Below are 19,896 nucleotides of genomic sequence, written 5' to 3' on the forward strand. Positions count from 1 at the left end.
AAAATTCCATCAAAAATATCACTATCAACATAATAATGTTAAATAATCAATAAAATGATATTAAATTTCTGTATTTAAAAGAAATAGCCCGGTTTTCATTGAAAAGTCCCGGATTTTAGGTATATTCTTCAGCCTTGTCCCGAATTTGACAGATTTAGAGTTGGTTACACTAGCTATGGTAGATAGAGACCTCAGAGAAGGTGGCTAGGAGAATACAAAGATTACAGAAAAAGAAACAAAAGGTTAACTTATTCACTTCTTTATTTTATTTTTACAGAATGTTAAAAACCAGTAATCAATAAGTATAAACTAATTAATGTTCGTGGTTAGAGTTAAAACCAGTGCCGTTTTATCCATTGGGCGCTTGAGGTGGGCGCCCAGGGGCCCGGGCACCGGAGGGGCCCGTAGGGACCTTTCCTTTTATTAACCTATTAGTTCCTAGCGTTACAATTATGTAACAGCAAAGTGGTGCCATCTAAATGGATCCTCCATCCCATACGTCGCAAATTTTCAGTTAAAAACAGGTTAGTTCTTGTCAGAAGGTGATATTGTTTACATTGTTTTAAATGCTTGATTTTTTTAGAACTTTGTTTTGAATCTGTGCGTTGATAAAATACAATAAAAAAAATAAAGCTTCAAATAATGGACTTCGTTGGTAACGAATAAGTATATAAGTATACTTATAAGTATCTTATTTTGTATAAAGTTAATATTAGAAAACAAATAGTATAAGAAGATATAAATAAATACTTTTTGTGTAAAAAAGCTTTGATATTTTTTTAAATAAAAAAGTTATTAGGTTAATTGACTGTTACATATTTGTAACGCTAGGATGTAATGTAAGCATATTCTCCAGTTATTTTGTAGCAATATATCACATGTTTTATTTTCATTGTATGGTATTTTTAGTAACATTTTTTAGAAGTATGTATTAGTATTAGTATACAGTGTTTATAGAACTTAAGTGAATTTACAAATGCAGTATGTATCTAAGTTGTTTTATATCAGAGGTTTGATGCAGTTCTCCAAAGAGACCCGACTGTTTATGAAGCTATTAACATAGCCTTTGGAGAATACCACGAGATAGATGACTCTATAGAGGAAGTTTATATAGCGCCACCGGATCCGGCTACTCTGACGGATGAGGATTCCGGAGAAGAGTACGAGGGCGGAGATTTGGAAAGTTTGAGCTAACGTCAGCTACTTTCCGATGCAGAAGTTAGAACTGCTGATGGAATTATAATAGGCGAAGATATTCTTATTCAATAGTCAAAATCGACAGTATATAATATTTCTTTGACAAATGATATCTATATTATCTACACCTGCTCATATGGTATATCCAAAAGTTTCTGCAGCCCGGGATTGGGTTTCGGGAGATTTCATATATAACGAGAAACGATTTCCTGAATCAGATTATTCACTGTTTGAAAACGAATCAGTTGTTGATATATTCGGAATGTTCACAGATGAAGAAATCATTTTTTCCTGGTACAGGAAACCAATATGCTACTTTCAAGAACCTACCCGACCCACGAGTCTCGCCAGAGGAAATGAAATGATAGGATGGAACACCTCAAAAAAGAAGAAGTCAAAAAGTTAATTAATATTTTATGCGAGGAATATAAGAAAGATGTTGATGAAACCAAAGAGAACTTTATTTATTAACGCGAAAATTTTACTGTCATCGTTGCATTTGATTGTCTTTTTAAAGACAGATCACATGCTATGATTTTTTGTGACGGATATTCTTGAGTTGGGATTGATTTCATGTAATCGAATGAACTATCTTTTAGTAAAGTCGTCCCAGGAACGCAACTCATAAATATTGGCGGTATCATTTTAAAGTCTTCTACTTTAAAATACGTCTGAATTGCCAATATAAATGAGTCAGATTAAATAAATTATTAGAAGAATTTTTTTACTTAGCAACAACATTTTTGTTTATTTTAGTAGTATTTTGTATTTTGACAACAAAACCCGATTTGGGCTTCGAAACGTTAATAAAATCATTTTTTTGGTAAAATTGTGGCTTATTTCCCATTGAAAATAGTTGATTATAAAAATGCCACAAAGAAATAGCTTCAGAACAACAAAGAGAACTTGCATAATGAAATTATTCATTTTATAACGTTATGCCAAAATTTGAATACATTTGAAAATTTGGTGTCATCCAGGATATAAAGGCAACTTTTGCCAATTTTTAGCTTCACTGCAAGTTTATTTGACGATACCAATTTCTAATGCGTCAGCGAGCGGTCTTTTTTGGCTTTAAAAAGAATAAAGATACATATACTGAAGGTAAGAATGTCAAGAAAACCTAGACGCATAATCACTACCGTATTATAAAAAATGAAGAAGTGGAGCAACTGAATTTTGATAGTATTAATATGGCAGTTTGCTAATGCCTAGTCAAGAAAAAAAGTGAGCAAATTTTTGTCTTATATATTTTTTAGAATATGATTTTTTGTTTGTCATGTGTTGTTCTGTAGAACTTTCTGTTCTTTTTAATATTTTTAAATGTATTTTTTAGAATATTTTTACGTTTGCTATTTTTCTCGTTTGTTTTAAAAATCTTTTTTTTTATTTTTAAAAATGTATGGGTTTTACAATAAACGTTTATAGTTACAATAAAGCAGGTTAATTCATGTGTTTTTTTGTTAAAAAAATTGACAACGAATAGCAATGAAGGGGCCCCCTAAATCTCTAGTGCCCAGGGCCCGAAGTTAGGTTAAACCGCCACTGGTTAAAACTTCTCACAATTTCATGATTAAAAACCTAAAATATAATCTAAACATTACATCTACTCGCCTTTTGAATCTTCTAGCGAGGGCGCATGCCATTTAAGCCTTTCTTCATAGAATTTTATGACAACCTGTGGACACCTTATATTAGCCTGTTTAGCGGGTACGAGATCTGCTTCATCGGTTCCATTCCATTTGATTAGGAACATTAATTGTCCTAAAAATGTTAAATACAAAATATATTAATATTTAAAATAAGGTAATAATAATAAAGAAAACAATTTGAAAGAAAAAATAGACTCATTAAGTAGGAGAGAATAATAAAATGTTAAATCCTCTTCTTCTTTCTTATTTTAAGCCAATTATATATTATCTTCATACAGCTGCCCTCTCCGTGCTTAGGTCAGCAGTTCATCTCCTTCAAAGACGACTCACTCACCGATGTCCCCTTTGGTGATTTACTCATCCTCCTCATATTCTGTTAATGAGTTCATTCCATTTTAACACCCACTACTTAATATCATCGAAATTGCTTGTTAGTCAAGGAAATGAAACTGAAAAAGCAATTTTTTCGTCCAGCATCGATTTGAACAAAAATTTAGGATTAGGCTCACTTTACCCTCTAGTTAATTTTCTATATTGAGCCGTTGTACGCTTTTGGTTTTTTAAGGGTGAAAACTACCCCTAATTGTAAAAAATTATAAAATAACATTTTAAACTTTAATATTGTCAACATTTGGTTCTTATTAGTTACATAATGATTGTTTTACGTTTATCATAATATTTCAAGCCTTACAACCACCCTTGTTGGAGCTATATACAGGGTGTCCCAAAAGTAGTGGAACAGTCGAATATTTCGCGAACTTAACATCGGGTCGAAAAAGTGAAAAATACGTGTTCAATCATTTTCAAAAATCTATCCAATGACACCAAACACCAACCCCCACTATACCCCCTGGAGGTGGGGTGGAGGGTAACTTTAAAATCTCAAATGGAAACCCCTTGTTTTTCTTGCAGATTTGGATTCGTTACGTAAAAGTAAGCAACTTTTATTCAAGACATTTTTTCGAACTGTAGATAGATGGCGCTATAATTGAGAAAAACTATTTATCCTGATACCATAGGTAAATTATAGTAACGGCCTAATATCTCGAGAAATACACTTCCAAATGAGAAACCAAAAAAAAGGTTTTTAATACTTTCCGAAAACCTATCGAACAACACTAAACATGACCCTCCAACCCACCCCCTGGAGGTGGGGTGGGGGGTAACTTTAAAATCTTAAATAGCAACACCCACTTTTTATTACAGATTCGGATTCGTCATGAAAAATTAAGCAACATTTATTCGAAACATTTTTTAGAATTGTTGATAGATGGCGCTTTATTGGAAAAATACGATTTACTAGCGCCATCTATCAGCAATTTAAAAAAATGTTTCGAATAAATGTTGCTTAATTTTTCATGACGAATTCGAATCTGCAATAAAAAGTGGGGGTTGCTATTTAAGATTTTAAATTTACTCCCCACCCCGTCTCCAGGGGGTGGGTTGGAGGGTATTTTTGATGTTTATCGATAGGTTTTCGAAAAATATTAAAAACCTGTTTTTTGGTTTCTCATTTCACCCCAGTGGAAAGTAGGGTCAGGGCTGACGAGGAAGGGAGAAATGGTCCTCCGAAAAGGGGGTTGGGCGATAGGCCAGTAACCTATTCTTGTAAAAAAGTACTACTACGAAACCTTCAGATAGGCCTTGGAATGGACGGATATCAAGACGACGACTTTGGCAACGGAATATGGAATTTATGCTGGGAACATGGAATGTCAGAACGCTAAATAGACCAGGAGCACAGAGGGTCCTTCTACACGAACTGAAAAGATATAAAATAGGAATCACTGCAGTACAAGAAACTAAATGGTTGGGAAAAGGTATCCGGGACACTAAAACACACACTATACTGTATAGCGGTAAAGATGAAGGAAATAAAGAATTTGGAGTAGCCTTTATCGTAGATAATAAAATGAAGCACCTGATAACAGATTTTCAAGCCATCAATGAAAGAATCTGCAAGCTTAGGATAAAAACGCATTTCTTTAACATAACCCTTATAAATGTACACTGTCCCACAAATGAACAGGAAGAAGACACTAAGGTAGCCTTTTATCAAGATCTAGAACGAATATATGACTCAATACCAAGAAACGACATTAAAATGGTGATAGGCGACACAAACGCCAAGATCGGAAAAGAAGAAGAGTACATAGGGGTAATAGGGAAACATAGTTTGCATAGAGACACAAATGAGAATGGTCAGTTTCTAATAGATTTCGCAGCTGGAAAGAATATGATTATCAGTTCGACATGCTTCCCACATCGGGACATACACAAGGGCACTTGGATATCACCTGACGGAAACACAATAAATCAAATAGACCATATACTGACTGAAAAAAGAATGGCGACGAGTATATTAGATGTAAAAAGCAGACGTGGCGCAAGCTGTGACTCAGACCATCTACTAGTGCAGACACGGTTTAGATGCAAAATCAGTCGACAGGTAAAGGAAAAATATCCAAAACAAGAAAAACTAAGTCCCTGAGGTACAAGAAATATTTGAGAGAACAGTGGATGAAAAATTACTAGAAGAAAACAGAGCAGACTCCACAATAGAAAATCAATGGAACACCATAAGCAGTATCATACTAAACACAGCGAAATAAGTCATAGGAACAAAGACACAACGGAGAGAAGAAACATGGTTCGATGAAGAATGCAAACAAGCTATACAGGAAAGAAATGAAGCACATAAGAATTACATACTCAGACGTACTAGAGAGAGAAAAACAGAATTTGAGAACAAAAGACGAAGAGCAGATAAACTGTGCAGGCAGAAAAAGAGAAAGTATGAAAATTAACGGATACTAAACATAGAGAGGGAGTTTAAGGAAAACGAAACACGTAGTGCATACCAACTTATTAAACATTTAAGACAGGGATACAAACCGAAGACTAGCCTCTGCAAAAATAAGAAGGGTGAAATCATTAGCGATATGGACGAAATTAAGATAACCTGGATGACATATTTTAAGGAAGTATTAAACAAAGGGGCACAACCACCATTACAACAACAGAGGCAGCAGCAGGCACGGCAGGAGGTACAACAACAAGAGCTGGGGGAAGATGGAGAAGAAAATGAATTAACTAGACCCCCAACGCTAGAGGAGGTCCAAACGGCAATCCACATACAAAAAAGCCATAAAGCACCGGGAATAGATAAAATACCGGCAGAACTACTCAAGCAAGGAAGAAGGAATTTGACACAACAGATGTATCAGCTAATACGAGAGATATGGATAGAAGAAGAAATCCCCCAACAATGGAAGAAAAGTATAATCTGCCCTATTCATAAAAAAGGAGACAGACTGTTGTGTCAGAATTATAGAGGCATCTCTTTACTTTGTTCGGGATACAAAATATTCACAAACATCCTTAATCGAAGACTTCAACCTCTCACGGAAAAAATCATCGGGGAATATCAAGCAGGGTTTAGGCAAAATAGATCTACCATTGACCAACTATTTACAGTTAAACAAATACTAGCCAAAGCATGGGAATATGACATGGACGTTTACAATCTCTTTGTAGATTTTAAACAAGCCTATGATTCAATAGATAGAACAATTCTACCTAATATATTGGAAGAATTTGGCATACCATCAAAATTAATACGACTAGTGCAAATGACAATGACAGAAACAGAAGCACAAGTATGTATTCAAGGACAGATCACTGATGCGTTTACGATAACGCAAGGACTGAAACAAGGCGACGGACTGGCTCCAACGCTTTTTAATCTTGTTCTTGAATATGTAATTAGACAGTTGACGGTAAGCGGAAATAACATACTTTCAAACAAATCTACCCAATTAGCAGCATACGCGGATGATATAAACATAATGAGCAGAACAATGAATGCAGCGGAAGAAACCTACGTTGAGTTGAAATAGAGTGCAGAAGCAGTAGGGCTAGCAATAAACACAAATAAAACAAAACTACTCATACAAACCAGATCAAATAGACCGGCGCAACAACACTTTATTGACGATATAGAACATGTGAATAGATTCACGTACCTAGGAATGGATCTGGCTGCAAGCAATGAAGAAGAACCGGAAATAAATAGAAGGCTTGTGCTGGCAAATAAAGCCTATTTCGCGATGGGCCACATATTCAAATCGCGAGACGTACACCGGAAAACAAAACTCCGGGTATATAAAACAATAATCAGGCCCATAGTAAGTTATGGCTGCGAAACATGGGTGGTGACACAGAAATCTGCCAATGCATTAGATGTGTTTGAAAGAAAAGTATTACGTAGGATACTGGGCCCAATAAGTGAAAATAACAACTGGCGAATTAGGTATAATAGAGAAATATACGAGCAATATAGCGAACCAACTCTAGCACAACACACTAAACTGCAGAGATTACGGTGGGCAGGGCACGTGGTCCGCATGCATGAGAATAGAATCCCCAGAAAATTGCTGAATGCAAAAATGCAGGGAAGAAGACCTGTTGGAAGACCTAAAAAGAGATGGGAAGACGAAGTCGATGAGGATGCCAGGAACTTTCTGGGAACGTGTTCATGGAAAAGAACAGCGGTAAATCGAAATGATTGGAGAAGCTTATTGAAGGAGGCCAAGGCTCGATTTGGGCTGTAGTGCCATTGGATGGATGGATCAGGATAAATGGTTTTTCCCAATTATAGCGCCATCTATCCACAGTTCGAAAAAATGTCTTGAATAAAAGTTGCTTACTTTTACGTAAAGAATCCAAATCTGCATGAAAAACTAGGGGTTTCCATTTGAGATTTTAAAGTTACCCCCCACCCCACCTCCAGGGGGTGTAGTGGGGGTTGGTGTTTGGTGTCATTGGGTAGATTTTTAAAAATGATTGAACACGTATTTTTCAGTTTTTCGATCCGATGTTTAGTTCGCGAAATATTCGACCGTTCCACTACTTTTGGGACACCCTATATAAAAAACTGACTTATCCTAAAAGAATAATTTCGGCTTGCATCGATTTACATAAAACTTTGGGATGAGGATCATCTCACCCTGTACTTCATATTCTATATCATGCTCAAGGGCATTGATTATTTTTAGGGGTGTAAACCAGTGGCGGCTCGTGACCACTAAACGAGGCGGAGCACAAGTAGATAAATTTACCGTAGGTAAATTTACTCTTTACACAACTTAATAAGTAAATTTGACGGGTACTGGATGAAAAAGGATTTTTCGCTTTTTGACGCACTATCTTTAAAATTAGCATTTATGTATAAATAGATGATCGCATGGATAAAGAATTATTAAAATAAGGCAAAGATTAACGATATTATGTCATAACAAACCAACAACAAGAACAAGACTAACAAACTATTAACAATAGGTAACGTACTATGCATTTTTCTCATGAGGATTTTTCAGTGCGTCAAAGTTTTTCTATTTCTTTCTAACGCATTAAATTGTATGTGACAGAAAAAAACGCACGTCGGTGATTACATTTCGTCGGTAACATTTATTCTAGTTGTCAATAGATGGCGCCATAATCGAAAATAAAATAATTTGCGAATTATATAATATATATACGCATATAATCTGAACAATTTATAAGACTATACAAATGAAAGAAAATACCATTTTATAAATGCAATAAACACAATTCATTTGATTTTATGCCAAATTGCAAATAAAATGTGACAACTGTCAGATTTAACTAAAATGTCATGTCACTAAAATGTATATTATCACGGACTTACCTTTTTTTCTATCATTTGTGACGCACTGAAAAATGCTCATGAAAAGAAGCATACTTTAGTATTTTTAAATGCTAACTGCTAAATGCTTTTTAAACTGTTCCTTGCTATTTTCATGAGTTTTTATTTTTTCGTAAATAGGTATGCACTAAATCAACGACACCATGTCTTGCCCATGTAGAATCACTCCCAGACAAAACACACACGAAACAGAAAAATGCATTTTTTCATCACATCCACAAATTAAGCTATTTTTTGAATAACTATATATTTCTATTGAACTTCCTTAAACGGCCTTTAAAATTTGAAGAGCTAGATGTTGAAGCTTTCTGCGTAATTGATATATTTAAATCTGGAAGTGGTCTACCAAGTTCCTTGATTTGAATTTTCTCGTCCAGCGAGTGAGTTTTCACTAACAAACAGCTAATTTCTTCACTAAACAGCAAAATTTAAACAGAGCAAACACTCGATTCTCTGGTTATACCTAGATAAGCGAAAACCATTCTAATACACTGGCAAAATCACATTCTAAAACACACTCGAGCCAAAGTTTGCCTGGCTCGGAATCTCATAAGCACCGGCGTTGGTTGTACGCTGACCGCGTCTCCCTTTTCCTATACTGTTTAAGTCAAATCTCGAGCCATACGGAATGGTGCTCGGGCAGAGTTAAGTCACATGAATTACATGTTTTTTCGTGGAGATTAAATTACATAGGTAATGATAAATAATGTATGTAGATAATACATTGATATTAAAAAAAAAGAATGTGTGTACTTTGTACGCACGTAAGAAGTTATACTTCTATTATATGATTTCATCGAAATCAATATACTTTAAACAGTTTCTCTACTACTTTCCAAAAATTTTTATTAAAACAATACCAAAAATTAAAAAAATAAAAGAATAAAACACACACAAACACATTGAAAAATGCCACAAATGATTTCTGAACAATAATTGTTGCCAAAAATTTTAATTAAATACGTATTTTCTGAAAAAAATTATAATAATAATATACTTACAATTATAAAATCTATAAAAAAAAATAAAAAAATAACTTGCTTGGGGATTGAACCCACTTCACGTCTATCGCGCCGTAAGAATGTCGAAGCGATTTTCCACTGGACCACCTTAGCGTATACGTCATGTGGGAATATACACAAACTAAACGTTTACACCATAAACTTTTTGACATTTTGTTTATTTATATGAATTTAATTAAATTATTAGTTTGATTTTTGTCGAATTAAAATACAACAAAATATAGAGTAAGAAAACGATATATTAGATGAAGATTTGTAGAAAGTTTGTTCGTAATCAGATTATGTAAATTAAAGCATTGCCTACTAATAGGTAACTAGGTACATTATTTTTTTACATTTTCCAAATAGATAGGTATGAAGATAATTTTTTATTGGAATACAACTAAAACATTTAGAATTACGTACCTGCGGCTTTTCAAAACTATTTAAAAAGTCACTATAATTATAAATTTTATTTTATTTCTGTCCTCACAACAATAAAAACTAATATATACAATATTTTTGTTTACACCGATAACCTCCATATTGAACAATTATTGACAGATCATTTCAACACCCAATCAGAGCCCGTATAACGACTAATACCATACTGTCGGTGTGCGCATGCGCCAAGATTATTAAAATTTCACCCTCAATGAAATCGCGCCTAAAGAAGTATAACTTCAAAAACCAAAAAGCATAGTAAAAATATGTATTTTTACTGATCAATATATTTTCCGATAGCTCCGTTTTTCAGAGCCAGTGCCATAGCTCCGTGGCTTCTTAGGACTAGCCGGCACTGGTGTAAACTACCCCTTATTGTCAAAAATTATATAAAAACATTGTAAACTTTAATATGGGTAACATTTGGTTTTGATTGGTTAAATAATGATTGTTTTATGCTAAAGGATATAATATCATAATATTTCAACCCTTAAAAACCACCCTTAATAACACTGCAATTTTTATAAATAGATAATTTAATAGATCTATACAGAAAAAAAAGTAGAATTAAAGAATTACAAAAACATTTATTTACACAAAAATACGAATTTACAAATATGTACAAATACAACTACAGTAGAACCTCGGTATAACGAATCTGTAGGGTCCGAAAGAAAATTTGGTATATCGAGAATTTTTCAATAACGGGGTTCGCTGTATCGAGGTTAAATGCGCCCAATATTCGTTAAAAAGGGGTTCTTTAATCTGAATAGTACAGGAGTGTACTCTAGGAGTACACTAGGTATTAATCAAAGTGTAAACAAACACCAGCGTCAATGCTGCACTGACTGATTGATGTTTTAACTATTTATAATGGGAAATAAGCCACAATATTATTAAAAAATGATTTTTATTGACGTTTCGACTGATTGATGGTTGTAGGGTAGGGAGCAGGAAGTAGGTCCGATTGTTTTCATGTCTCGACTTGTCTGTGAGTCGCCACTATCTATACTCAACTACGCTAAACCGAGGTTTGGAACGGAAAAATGCGTAATACAGGGTTTGTGTGCGTTATACAGGGTGTCCCGAAAAGATTGGTCATAAATTATACCACAGATTCTGGGGTCAAAAATAGTTCGGTTGAACCTAACTTACCTTAGTACAAATGTGCTCATAAAAAAAGTTACAGCCCTTTGAACTTACAAAATAAAAATCGATTTTTTTCAATATATCGAAAACTATTAGAGATTTTTTATTGAAAATGGACGTGTTTCATTCTTATGGCAGGAACATCTTAAAACAAAATTATAGTGAAATTTGTCCGCCCTATAAAAATTTTATGGGGGTTTTGTTCCCTTAAACCCCCCCCCCCAAACTTTTGTGTACGTTTCAATTAATTCATTATTGTGGTACCATCAGTTAACCACACCATTTTTAAAACTTTTTTGCCTCTTGGTATTTTTTCGATAAGCCAGTTTTTGTCGAGATGCTGCTTCTTTTATAATATGTTTACATAAAAATTTTTTGGGGGTTTTGTTCCTTTTAACCCCCCAAATGTTTGTACACGTTACAATTAAGCTATTTTTATGGTACCACTAGTTAAACACAGTATTTTTAAAACTTTTTTGCCTCTTAGTCTTTTTTTGATAAGTCACTTTTTATCGAGATGTGGCTTCTTTTTCAAAATATACCTAAAAATGTAAATTATAAATAAATTTTCAGATTATTAACAGACTGTATAATAGTGTATAATCGTACTTTACCATATACAAATATGTGGTGGATTCGAAAAATATTCAAAATATCTCAATAAACACTGGCTTATCGAAAAAGGACTAAGAGGCAAAAAAGTTTTAAAATCATTGTGTTTAACTAATGGTGCCACAATAATAATTTAATTGGAACGTACACAAAAGTTTGGGGGGGTTTAAGGGAACAAAACCCCCATAAAATTTTAATGGGGTGCACAAATTTCACTTTAATTTTTTTTTAAGATGATGCTGCCATAAGAATGCGTCATGTTCATTTTCAATAAAAAATGTCTGAGTTTTCGATATATGAAAAAAAATCGATTTTCATTTTTGTAAATTCAAAGGGTTGTAACTTTTTTTGTGTGGACTATTGTAAATAGGTAAGTGAGGTTAAATCAACCTATTTTTGACCCTAGAATCTGTGGTATAATTTATGACCAATCTTTTCGGGACACCCTGTATAGGGGTTAGCTACACTTAATATTCATTATACAGGGGTTTTAATTTATTTCCGCAAATCGTAAAAATTCGTTATATCGAGGGTTAAAATCGATATAATTCATTATATAGAGGTATTTTTTACATTGAGTGTTATGGACGTTTGAAGGAGATTTAAAAAAATTCGTTAGATATATCGGGGAATTCTTTATATCAGGGTTCGTTATATCGGGACTCCACTGTAGTTTTTTATTCATCTTCCAGTATACGAATCGGTTCTGTGGTATTATACATACATTGAAAATGCTATATTAAGCAGACTATTCAAATTTTTCGAAAACAAAAATTCGTGTTATAAACATAGCTCCTTCATTTTTGGCGATAAAAAGTTTTTTCAAAAATGATTTTATAGGATTTTTGAAGAGCTATAAGACTATGTAAATTAAATTCCATAAGATCCCGTAGTTTTTAATTGGGGTGGGTTTAAAGGGCTCGAATAAGGGGGTGTACTATTCACTGTAATGAAAATATATGCACAAGAAAATTTTAGTTATTAAAAAAGCTACAATTTAGTAATCTATCATTTTTTTTCGTGTCTCCAGTATTTTCCGAGATATTTTGAAGAAAAAGGTGAAAAATACGAAATTGCAAAAAATCTATTTTTCTTTAAACTCCAATGTTTCCAAAATTAGGCCTTTTAAATATGTCACACTTCTTGGGTGTATTTATAATGCAAATATAAAAGGAATTACAGAAAGGTGAAGAGGTTTTCGTAGAGAAAAGCAGGCACCTACCTTTTTTTGATCATAAGTCGCTCAATTTTTATGCTAGAAACTTTTTATTATTTTTTTAAAGGTCTAATTGTATGCTTGAAAAATATTATCTCAGTTTTCCTCGAAAAATGCAAAGTTTTTCGGCACTGAATATTTCAAATTGTGCATTTCACGAAAAAAGCTAACCTTTAACATGCTGTATCTCGGTTCGTATTGGTCGTAAAAATATTATAGAAAAATAATTTGGGTTGTGTTACCAAAAGATACAATTTTGATATATATAGTTTTTTTTATTAAATGCATATTTTTCGAGTTATTCTGAAAAAACCCTCAAAAAGGTGGATTTTTTCGTCGAAAAACTGTTACTGTCAACCGCGAATAACTCGAAAAATATTAGTTTTACGAAGAAAATGTAAAAACATTTTTTTCTTAGAATCACTAGTTACATCGATTTACATGGTTAAAATGTAATTAAACATTCCCACCCCCGAGATGGGGTGGCAATCACCCCCAAGGTTTTAGCGTACAGCGGCATGATATAGAAAATGATCCTTTCACTATTTCCTACTTTCTGCGAAAATTTCAAGTAAATACATGCTGGACGAAAAAATTGCGAGCCAAAATGCTTCATTTGCTGGCCTATGTATGTATAACAGCAGCTTTAGGTACATCTACAGTCGGAAAAATGAAAGAGTACCCATGAACGAACATATAAAACACGCTGTATTTTCCTTTCACCGTGTGACAAAGAAAATTGCCCAGCGCAAGTACATATACAGCGCAAATAATAATTATTACATGTACTTGCGTTGGCCAATTTTTTGTGTGACACGGTGACAGGAAAATACAGCGTGTTTTATATGTTCGTTCATGGGTATTCTTTCATTTTTCCTACTGTAGGTCATGCAAGTCTCATGCTATGCAAGTCCGTCTTGCATGGCATATCTCTTGCCTAGTCTGATATGTTCACATCACAGCTATTTCTTATGTAATTTTAGATACCACTTTCATTGTTGCCAAGAGAAAAAATATATCAAAACATTCATCATCCAGCCTCAAAAGTCCACTGCTGAACATAGATACCCTCCCCTTGTTTACAACCCTGTCTATCCTGCGCCGCTCAAAACCATTAACTTTAGATATTGGAAATTTAAGTCCAGCATTAAATATATTCAAATATAAATCACAAATTATTACATCCAATAAATAAGATTTAAACTTACACAATAAGGCGTTAAGTTTTATTTTAAACTATACATTTTGCTATATTGCCAACAACTTGCATCAAAATAGCATGAAAAATAGAACACAATCTAATATTTCGTCTAGCAGAGATATTGCTTGTAAATACCACGTTGGCAGGCACAGTTACATAATCCAGCTCTTGCGTAGCATGAAAATTTCATACTGTAAAAATAGCTTTACAGGTTTGCTTTTTTCTGTTAGGTATCTTTTCAGCTATTCTACATCATCATCATCATCATTCTCTTTGCCTTATCCCTATGCGGGGTCGACTTCCCTAATTACATTTCTCCATACAATTATATCTTGGGTCATATCAATATTAATCCTCTTTACTAGCATGTCCTGCCTAAGCGTCTCCCCCAGGTCTTCTTTGGTCTTCCTCTCCAACTCCTTCCAGGAATCTGCATTTCAGCAATTCTTCGTATTGGGTGATTAGTGTTTCGACGTTGAACATTACCAAACCATCTTAACCTATGCTCTCTCATTTTGGCATCAATTGGTGCCACACCTTGACTTCCCCTACTCATTTTTAATTTTATCCTTTTTTGTCACTTCACTCATCCATCTAAGAATTTTCATTTCCGCCACATGCATTCGTTGTTCCTCTTTCTTTTTCACTGCATAACATTCAGTTCCGTACATCATAGCCGGTCTTATGGCTGTTTTATAGAATATTCCCTTCAGCTTCATTGAAATTTTTCTGTCACAAAACAACACACCATTCCATCGCTTCCTTCCATTTCATCCATCCAACCCTAATTCTATTGCATGCATCTGAATCCATTTCCCCATTACTACTATCGGTATTAAATCTGTAATACCGATCCTAGGTACTTAAAACTCTCGCTTTTCACAATCATTTCACCATACAAAGATATCATTTTATTTGTAGAACTCACATCTTTAAATGAACATTCCAGATACTCTGTTTTTGTCCTACTAAGTTTTAAATATTTTTCCTCCAGAGCTTGTCACCACTGTTCCAGTTTTTGTTTTTGTTCTAAGTCTCTTTCACTATTTCCTACTAGCACTAAAACATCAGCATACATTAAGCACCATGGGATGTTACCTTGTAGTTTTTTTTTGCTGTTATGGTGCTTCTCAGGCTTTTTTCATTACGTCACAAGTGACAGAAAAAAAGGTACGTCCGTGATTATAGACATTTATAACATTTGTTCTAGTTGTTGACAGATGTCGCTATAATTGGAAAAAATTATTTAACCCATTACATATCTATACGAATAAAATATAAAGTTCTTCTCAGTATTTTACACTGTAATTAATTTTGACTTTAATGGTTTTAAGAATGTACGGAATCATTGAATGACATTTTAGTGAAATCTGACAGTTGTCAGAATCATAATCAGCCAAATATGAAAAGGTTATTGCCCTTTTTTGAAATTTGGTATAAAAGCAAATCAATCGTGTTTATTGCAATTATAAAAAGGTATGTTCTTTGATTTGTATAATCGTATAAATTATTGTACAGATTATAGTCATATAGCCTCCTAAGTCCATAGGTCCAGCCAGCTGGACAATGTTTACTAATTTATTACACAGTGACTATTCGGGTTGAGCATCGCTGCGTCCTATATTGAAAGCATATTGGACTTCCTATTTATAAGTCAAATTTACTCGTTTCAAAAATTTGACAACAGCGTCTACCTCGGTAGTTTGTTGTTACATGTGGTGAAATTTTTTTAAGTTATGATGGTGGCTCCACAAAAATAAAGTAAGTTGCAGTGTTTTTCTGTATTTTACAGTATTGATTGTTTTTAATGTATGTTACTTGATGATTGGAGGTATTTGTGGTAAATATATATTTGAAAATAATTACAACTGGACACGTCAGGGGTCCTCTAAACTTTTTGTCCAGCATTTTGGACATTGGGACTTAGTTAGCAAAATATGTTACCATACTTACGTTTTTTAAGTTTAGTTACAAATAGTAAAAGGATATTGATGGAACGTGAATTGGAGGCTATTTTGACAGATAACGATTTTTTAGTCAGTGAAGATAGCGATAATGATCAAAGGAAATGGATTTATAGGAATTTAAGATGTATGTTCGAAGGTCACTAGCTCTAGGTGGTAAGCCTGCAAGTGGGAGGCAAGCTAGTGCGTCTATTTCAAGAGAACCAGAGACATCTGAAGATGAAGTTCCCATAACTCCTGTAAAAAGTCTACAGTTTTCCAGTTACCGCCTATAGATGTAAGAAAAACCAGTAATGACCATTTCCCAATAAGCTCTGTCAGCAATAGAAATTCTTATCGCGTTGCCTAAACCTCTTGGATGCACTAAGAAAACGAGATTCTTTTGTACAAAATGCAAAATGTATGTCTATTTCTCCTGAACCAGAATGTTTTTTCAGTTTCATACTTAAATTATATGAAAGTTAAATCCTGATGTCCATCATGCTGAACCTGTCATATTATGTGTGTCAAATAATTTTTTTATAGTTTTTATAGATTTTCGTTTATTGTTTTCACAAATGAGGAGAGAAAATAGAAAATATTAATAAAATAATAAAAACTTTTTTCTTTGGGCTGAAGAGGATAGACAATACGTAAATCATTTTTTTTATTATAGCGCCATCTATCAACAACTAGAATAAATGTTACAAATGGGTATATTCACGGACATACCTTTTTTTCTGTCACTTCCAACTTAATGCGTTAGAAATAAATCGAAAAACGGTCACGCACTGAAAGAAGTCTCTGAGAAAGAGTATATCCTACTTTCACATGAAATTTATCTTCTTCTTGAAATTTATCACACCCCATTTATCTCTCCCACAGCTGTCCTACCACTAGTCGTTACTCCCTCATACATATCTCGCACAATCTTTACATAGTCACCAGGGCTCCTTTCTTATCGAGTGCCCACCACAGAATCGAGGAACTCCATATGCTTTCTCAAGATCAATGAATACCATATGAGCGTTTGGTTCTTTATTCCTGTATTTTTCCATCAATAGCCTTTTCAGCTAATCTACAAATATCTTAATTTCTTTTGCTTATCTTTTGGTCTTTGATGTTTCGGGTCTAGTTTGTGCATTTTGGTAGCTGTCTTGTAGATTCTTAATTTGATATCAATACTTCTTTTGTTTCGCCACACTATAGGTATAGTTTTGCTGCCAGTTTACATTCTGTCATTTTTGCTGCCCTTGTAGAGAGACAGATATTGGGAGGCGGAAGCTAGGGGAGGCCAGGGCCCAACTTGGGCTGTAGCGCCATAGACGAGAGACTTCTGATCTTTTAAGGTTTTAGTTGAGTAAAAACAGTATAGTATATTTCTTAGAAAAGCAACGAAGATTTAAATCATTGTCTTGGACATATGATAATATGATAGAAATTGAAAAACTTATTGACTGCAATAAGCCATAATTCATGCATTTTACAATATTGAGACTTAATAAAACAAAATAATAAAAAGCATTACCCGGACTATCAGTAGCACCAATTATCTTCTCTGGCTCTAACCCCCTATCGAAGCCTAATGATTTTTTGTCGTCAGTTTTTTTCTTCACTGATCTTTGTTCTGTTAAAGTGCTTGGTCTGCGTTTTCTCTCATTTTCTTTGTCTTTCCTAGCCTTTTCCTTTTCAAAAGCTTCAATTAGTCCAGGACAATCTAAGTTACCTTCTGGTTCCCAGGTGTTGTCTTTTTCTTCATAGCCTATCCATTTTAAGAAGTACTCTTTAATACCATGATCATTAATACGACTATCAAGAATTTTTTCTACAACATACTCTTCTGGGGCTGGTGGTTCTTCTTCCGGAACAGGACTGTTTCTTTTACTCATGATTACCTAAAACATAGGACATTTTATAGTATAACAAATAATTTATTATCTCATTTTCATCATAATGAATAGAAAAATCCTATTTAATGTGCCACTCTTAGCCAAGCACAGGCTACAGAGACAGTACACATATTTATCCAGTACAGAGTATGCCTCAGTGCTATATTTCTTTGTAAATATATTTAAGGCAAAATGGTAGTCTTCCTTAAAGTCTTTTTAAGTTTTTATTATAAATAGGCTCTCGGGCTCGTTGAAGAATGGTGCCGAGGGCAGTCACTCTGAGTTAATTCTGAGAAGACTGCTGTGGTTTCGTTTACTCGGAGAAGGGTCATCGGATCTACTAGAGAGCTTAGCTTCTATGGCAAAACATTATCGATTTCCAAGTCAGTGAAGTACCTAGGAGTGACTCTGGATTCTAAACTGACATAAAAGGAACATCTGGACGCCAAGTTGAAGAAGGTCGCTGCAGCTTACTGGGCGTACAGAAGAACTTTCAGAGCCAAGTGGGGTCTGCAGCCGAAAATTCTACATTGGATATTCCAATCCATGATAAAGCCTATACTGACGTATGCGGCAATCGTGTGGTGGCCCCGGGCTAGACTGTCTTCAGTCAAGGTCCAGTTGGCTCACCTACAGCGGTTGGCATCTTAAGAGCCATGAGGACCACTCACAGCAGCTCTTGAGGTTCTGCTGGATTTACCTCCTCTACATCTCATTGTAGAGCATGAAGCTATGATGGCAGCCTATCGTCTCAACTGCTCTGGATACTGGTTGGGAATGAATGGGCGGATGGGACATTGTGACATTTGGAGACAGGCTATCGAGTGTTGTTCTTTACTTTGTATGGTACAAGACAGCACAGCCCCTCAATTAGAGTTCTCATCCTCCTTCTTGGTTCAATTTCCTGACCGGGATGAGTGGGTAGAACGAGAACCCAGACTAACTTGTAATGGGCTCACCTGGTTCACAGATAGGTCTAGATTGGACGAGCGGGCAGGTGCTGGAATGTATGGTGGTGGAGTCGGATTTGAGTCTAGCCAGGCTCTCAGCTCTCATGCATCAGTTTTTCAGGCCGAGATCTTTGCGATCCTAGTATGTGCTCAAGAGATTACAGACAGGGCTTGCTCAGGCAGGACCATCTCTATCTGCTCTGACAGCCAGGCAGCGCTAAGGGCTTTGGAAACAACCAAGATCAGCTGTAAGCTGGTTCTTGAGTGCAAGAGAGCACAATAGCTAAATATTTTTCGATAATCGCCGATTGTACCTCAGACGTAAGTCATATAGTGCAGTCACTGAAGGTGGATATGAGCTATTATCTCCGATTTCGTTGAACCTCCATCGATTTGCATGAAAATTGGTGAGTGGTTAGAGGATATCTCAAGGAACAAAGGTGACATGGTGCTAACTTGCGCTCTTACCCTGGAGGTGGATGGCACCCCTCCTCGGGGGTGAAAATTATTTTATTAAAAATAACCCCACAATTCGATAGAGGGACAAATTATAAGCAAAATTTATTATATAAATTTATTAAAATAAATCAAAACTTTTTGAGTTATTAAATATCAAAGATTCTAATTTTTCGTGAGAAAAATGTATGTTTTTAACCGATTTTTCATAAATAACTCAAAAACTGTAAGTTTTTTTAAAAAAAGTTATTATTATCAAAATTGAGGCTAATAAAAAATAAAACAAACTCCTTACTAGAAAAACCTTTTAATATTAACTAAAAGTGAGTTATAGGTAATTGAATGTATATTTCTTTCGTTGAGTACCCAAATCTAAGTATTCAAGCTTAAATACCGGGAAAATGGGTGCATTTTATAACATAAACTTATTAAACATTTGTCAAAGTTCATAGAAATAT

The 19,896-nt window shown here is 34.5% G+C and overlaps 1 protein-coding gene across 2 annotated transcripts in view; it reads right to left on the bottom strand.

Annotated features, from left to right (window-relative positions):
* Window positions 1–243: 243 nt before the first annotated feature.
* Window positions 244–19,896, bottom strand: part of LOC114329841 (chromobox protein homolog 1) — a 38,227-nt gene continuing 18,574 nt past the window's right edge. For both annotated transcript variants that reach the window (XM_050655827.1, XM_028279098.2), the window contains exons 2-3: window positions 17,672–18,038; window positions 244–2,961 (exon numbers count right to left, since the gene is read on the bottom strand). In XM_050655827.1, the coding sequence (XP_050511784.1) occupies window positions 2,804–2,961; window positions 17,672–18,032 (519 nt within the window). In that variant the 5' untranslated portion in view covers window positions 18,033–18,038 and the 3' untranslated portion in view covers window positions 244–2,803. The remainder of the gene's footprint in view (window positions 2,962–17,671; window positions 18,039–19,896) is intronic.

This window comes from Diabrotica virgifera, chromosome 7, assembly GCF_917563875.1.
Source record: "Diabrotica virgifera virgifera chromosome 7, PGI_DIABVI_V3a".
In the NCBI taxonomy this organism is placed as follows: domain Eukaryota; kingdom Metazoa; phylum Arthropoda; class Insecta; order Coleoptera; family Chrysomelidae; genus Diabrotica; species Diabrotica virgifera.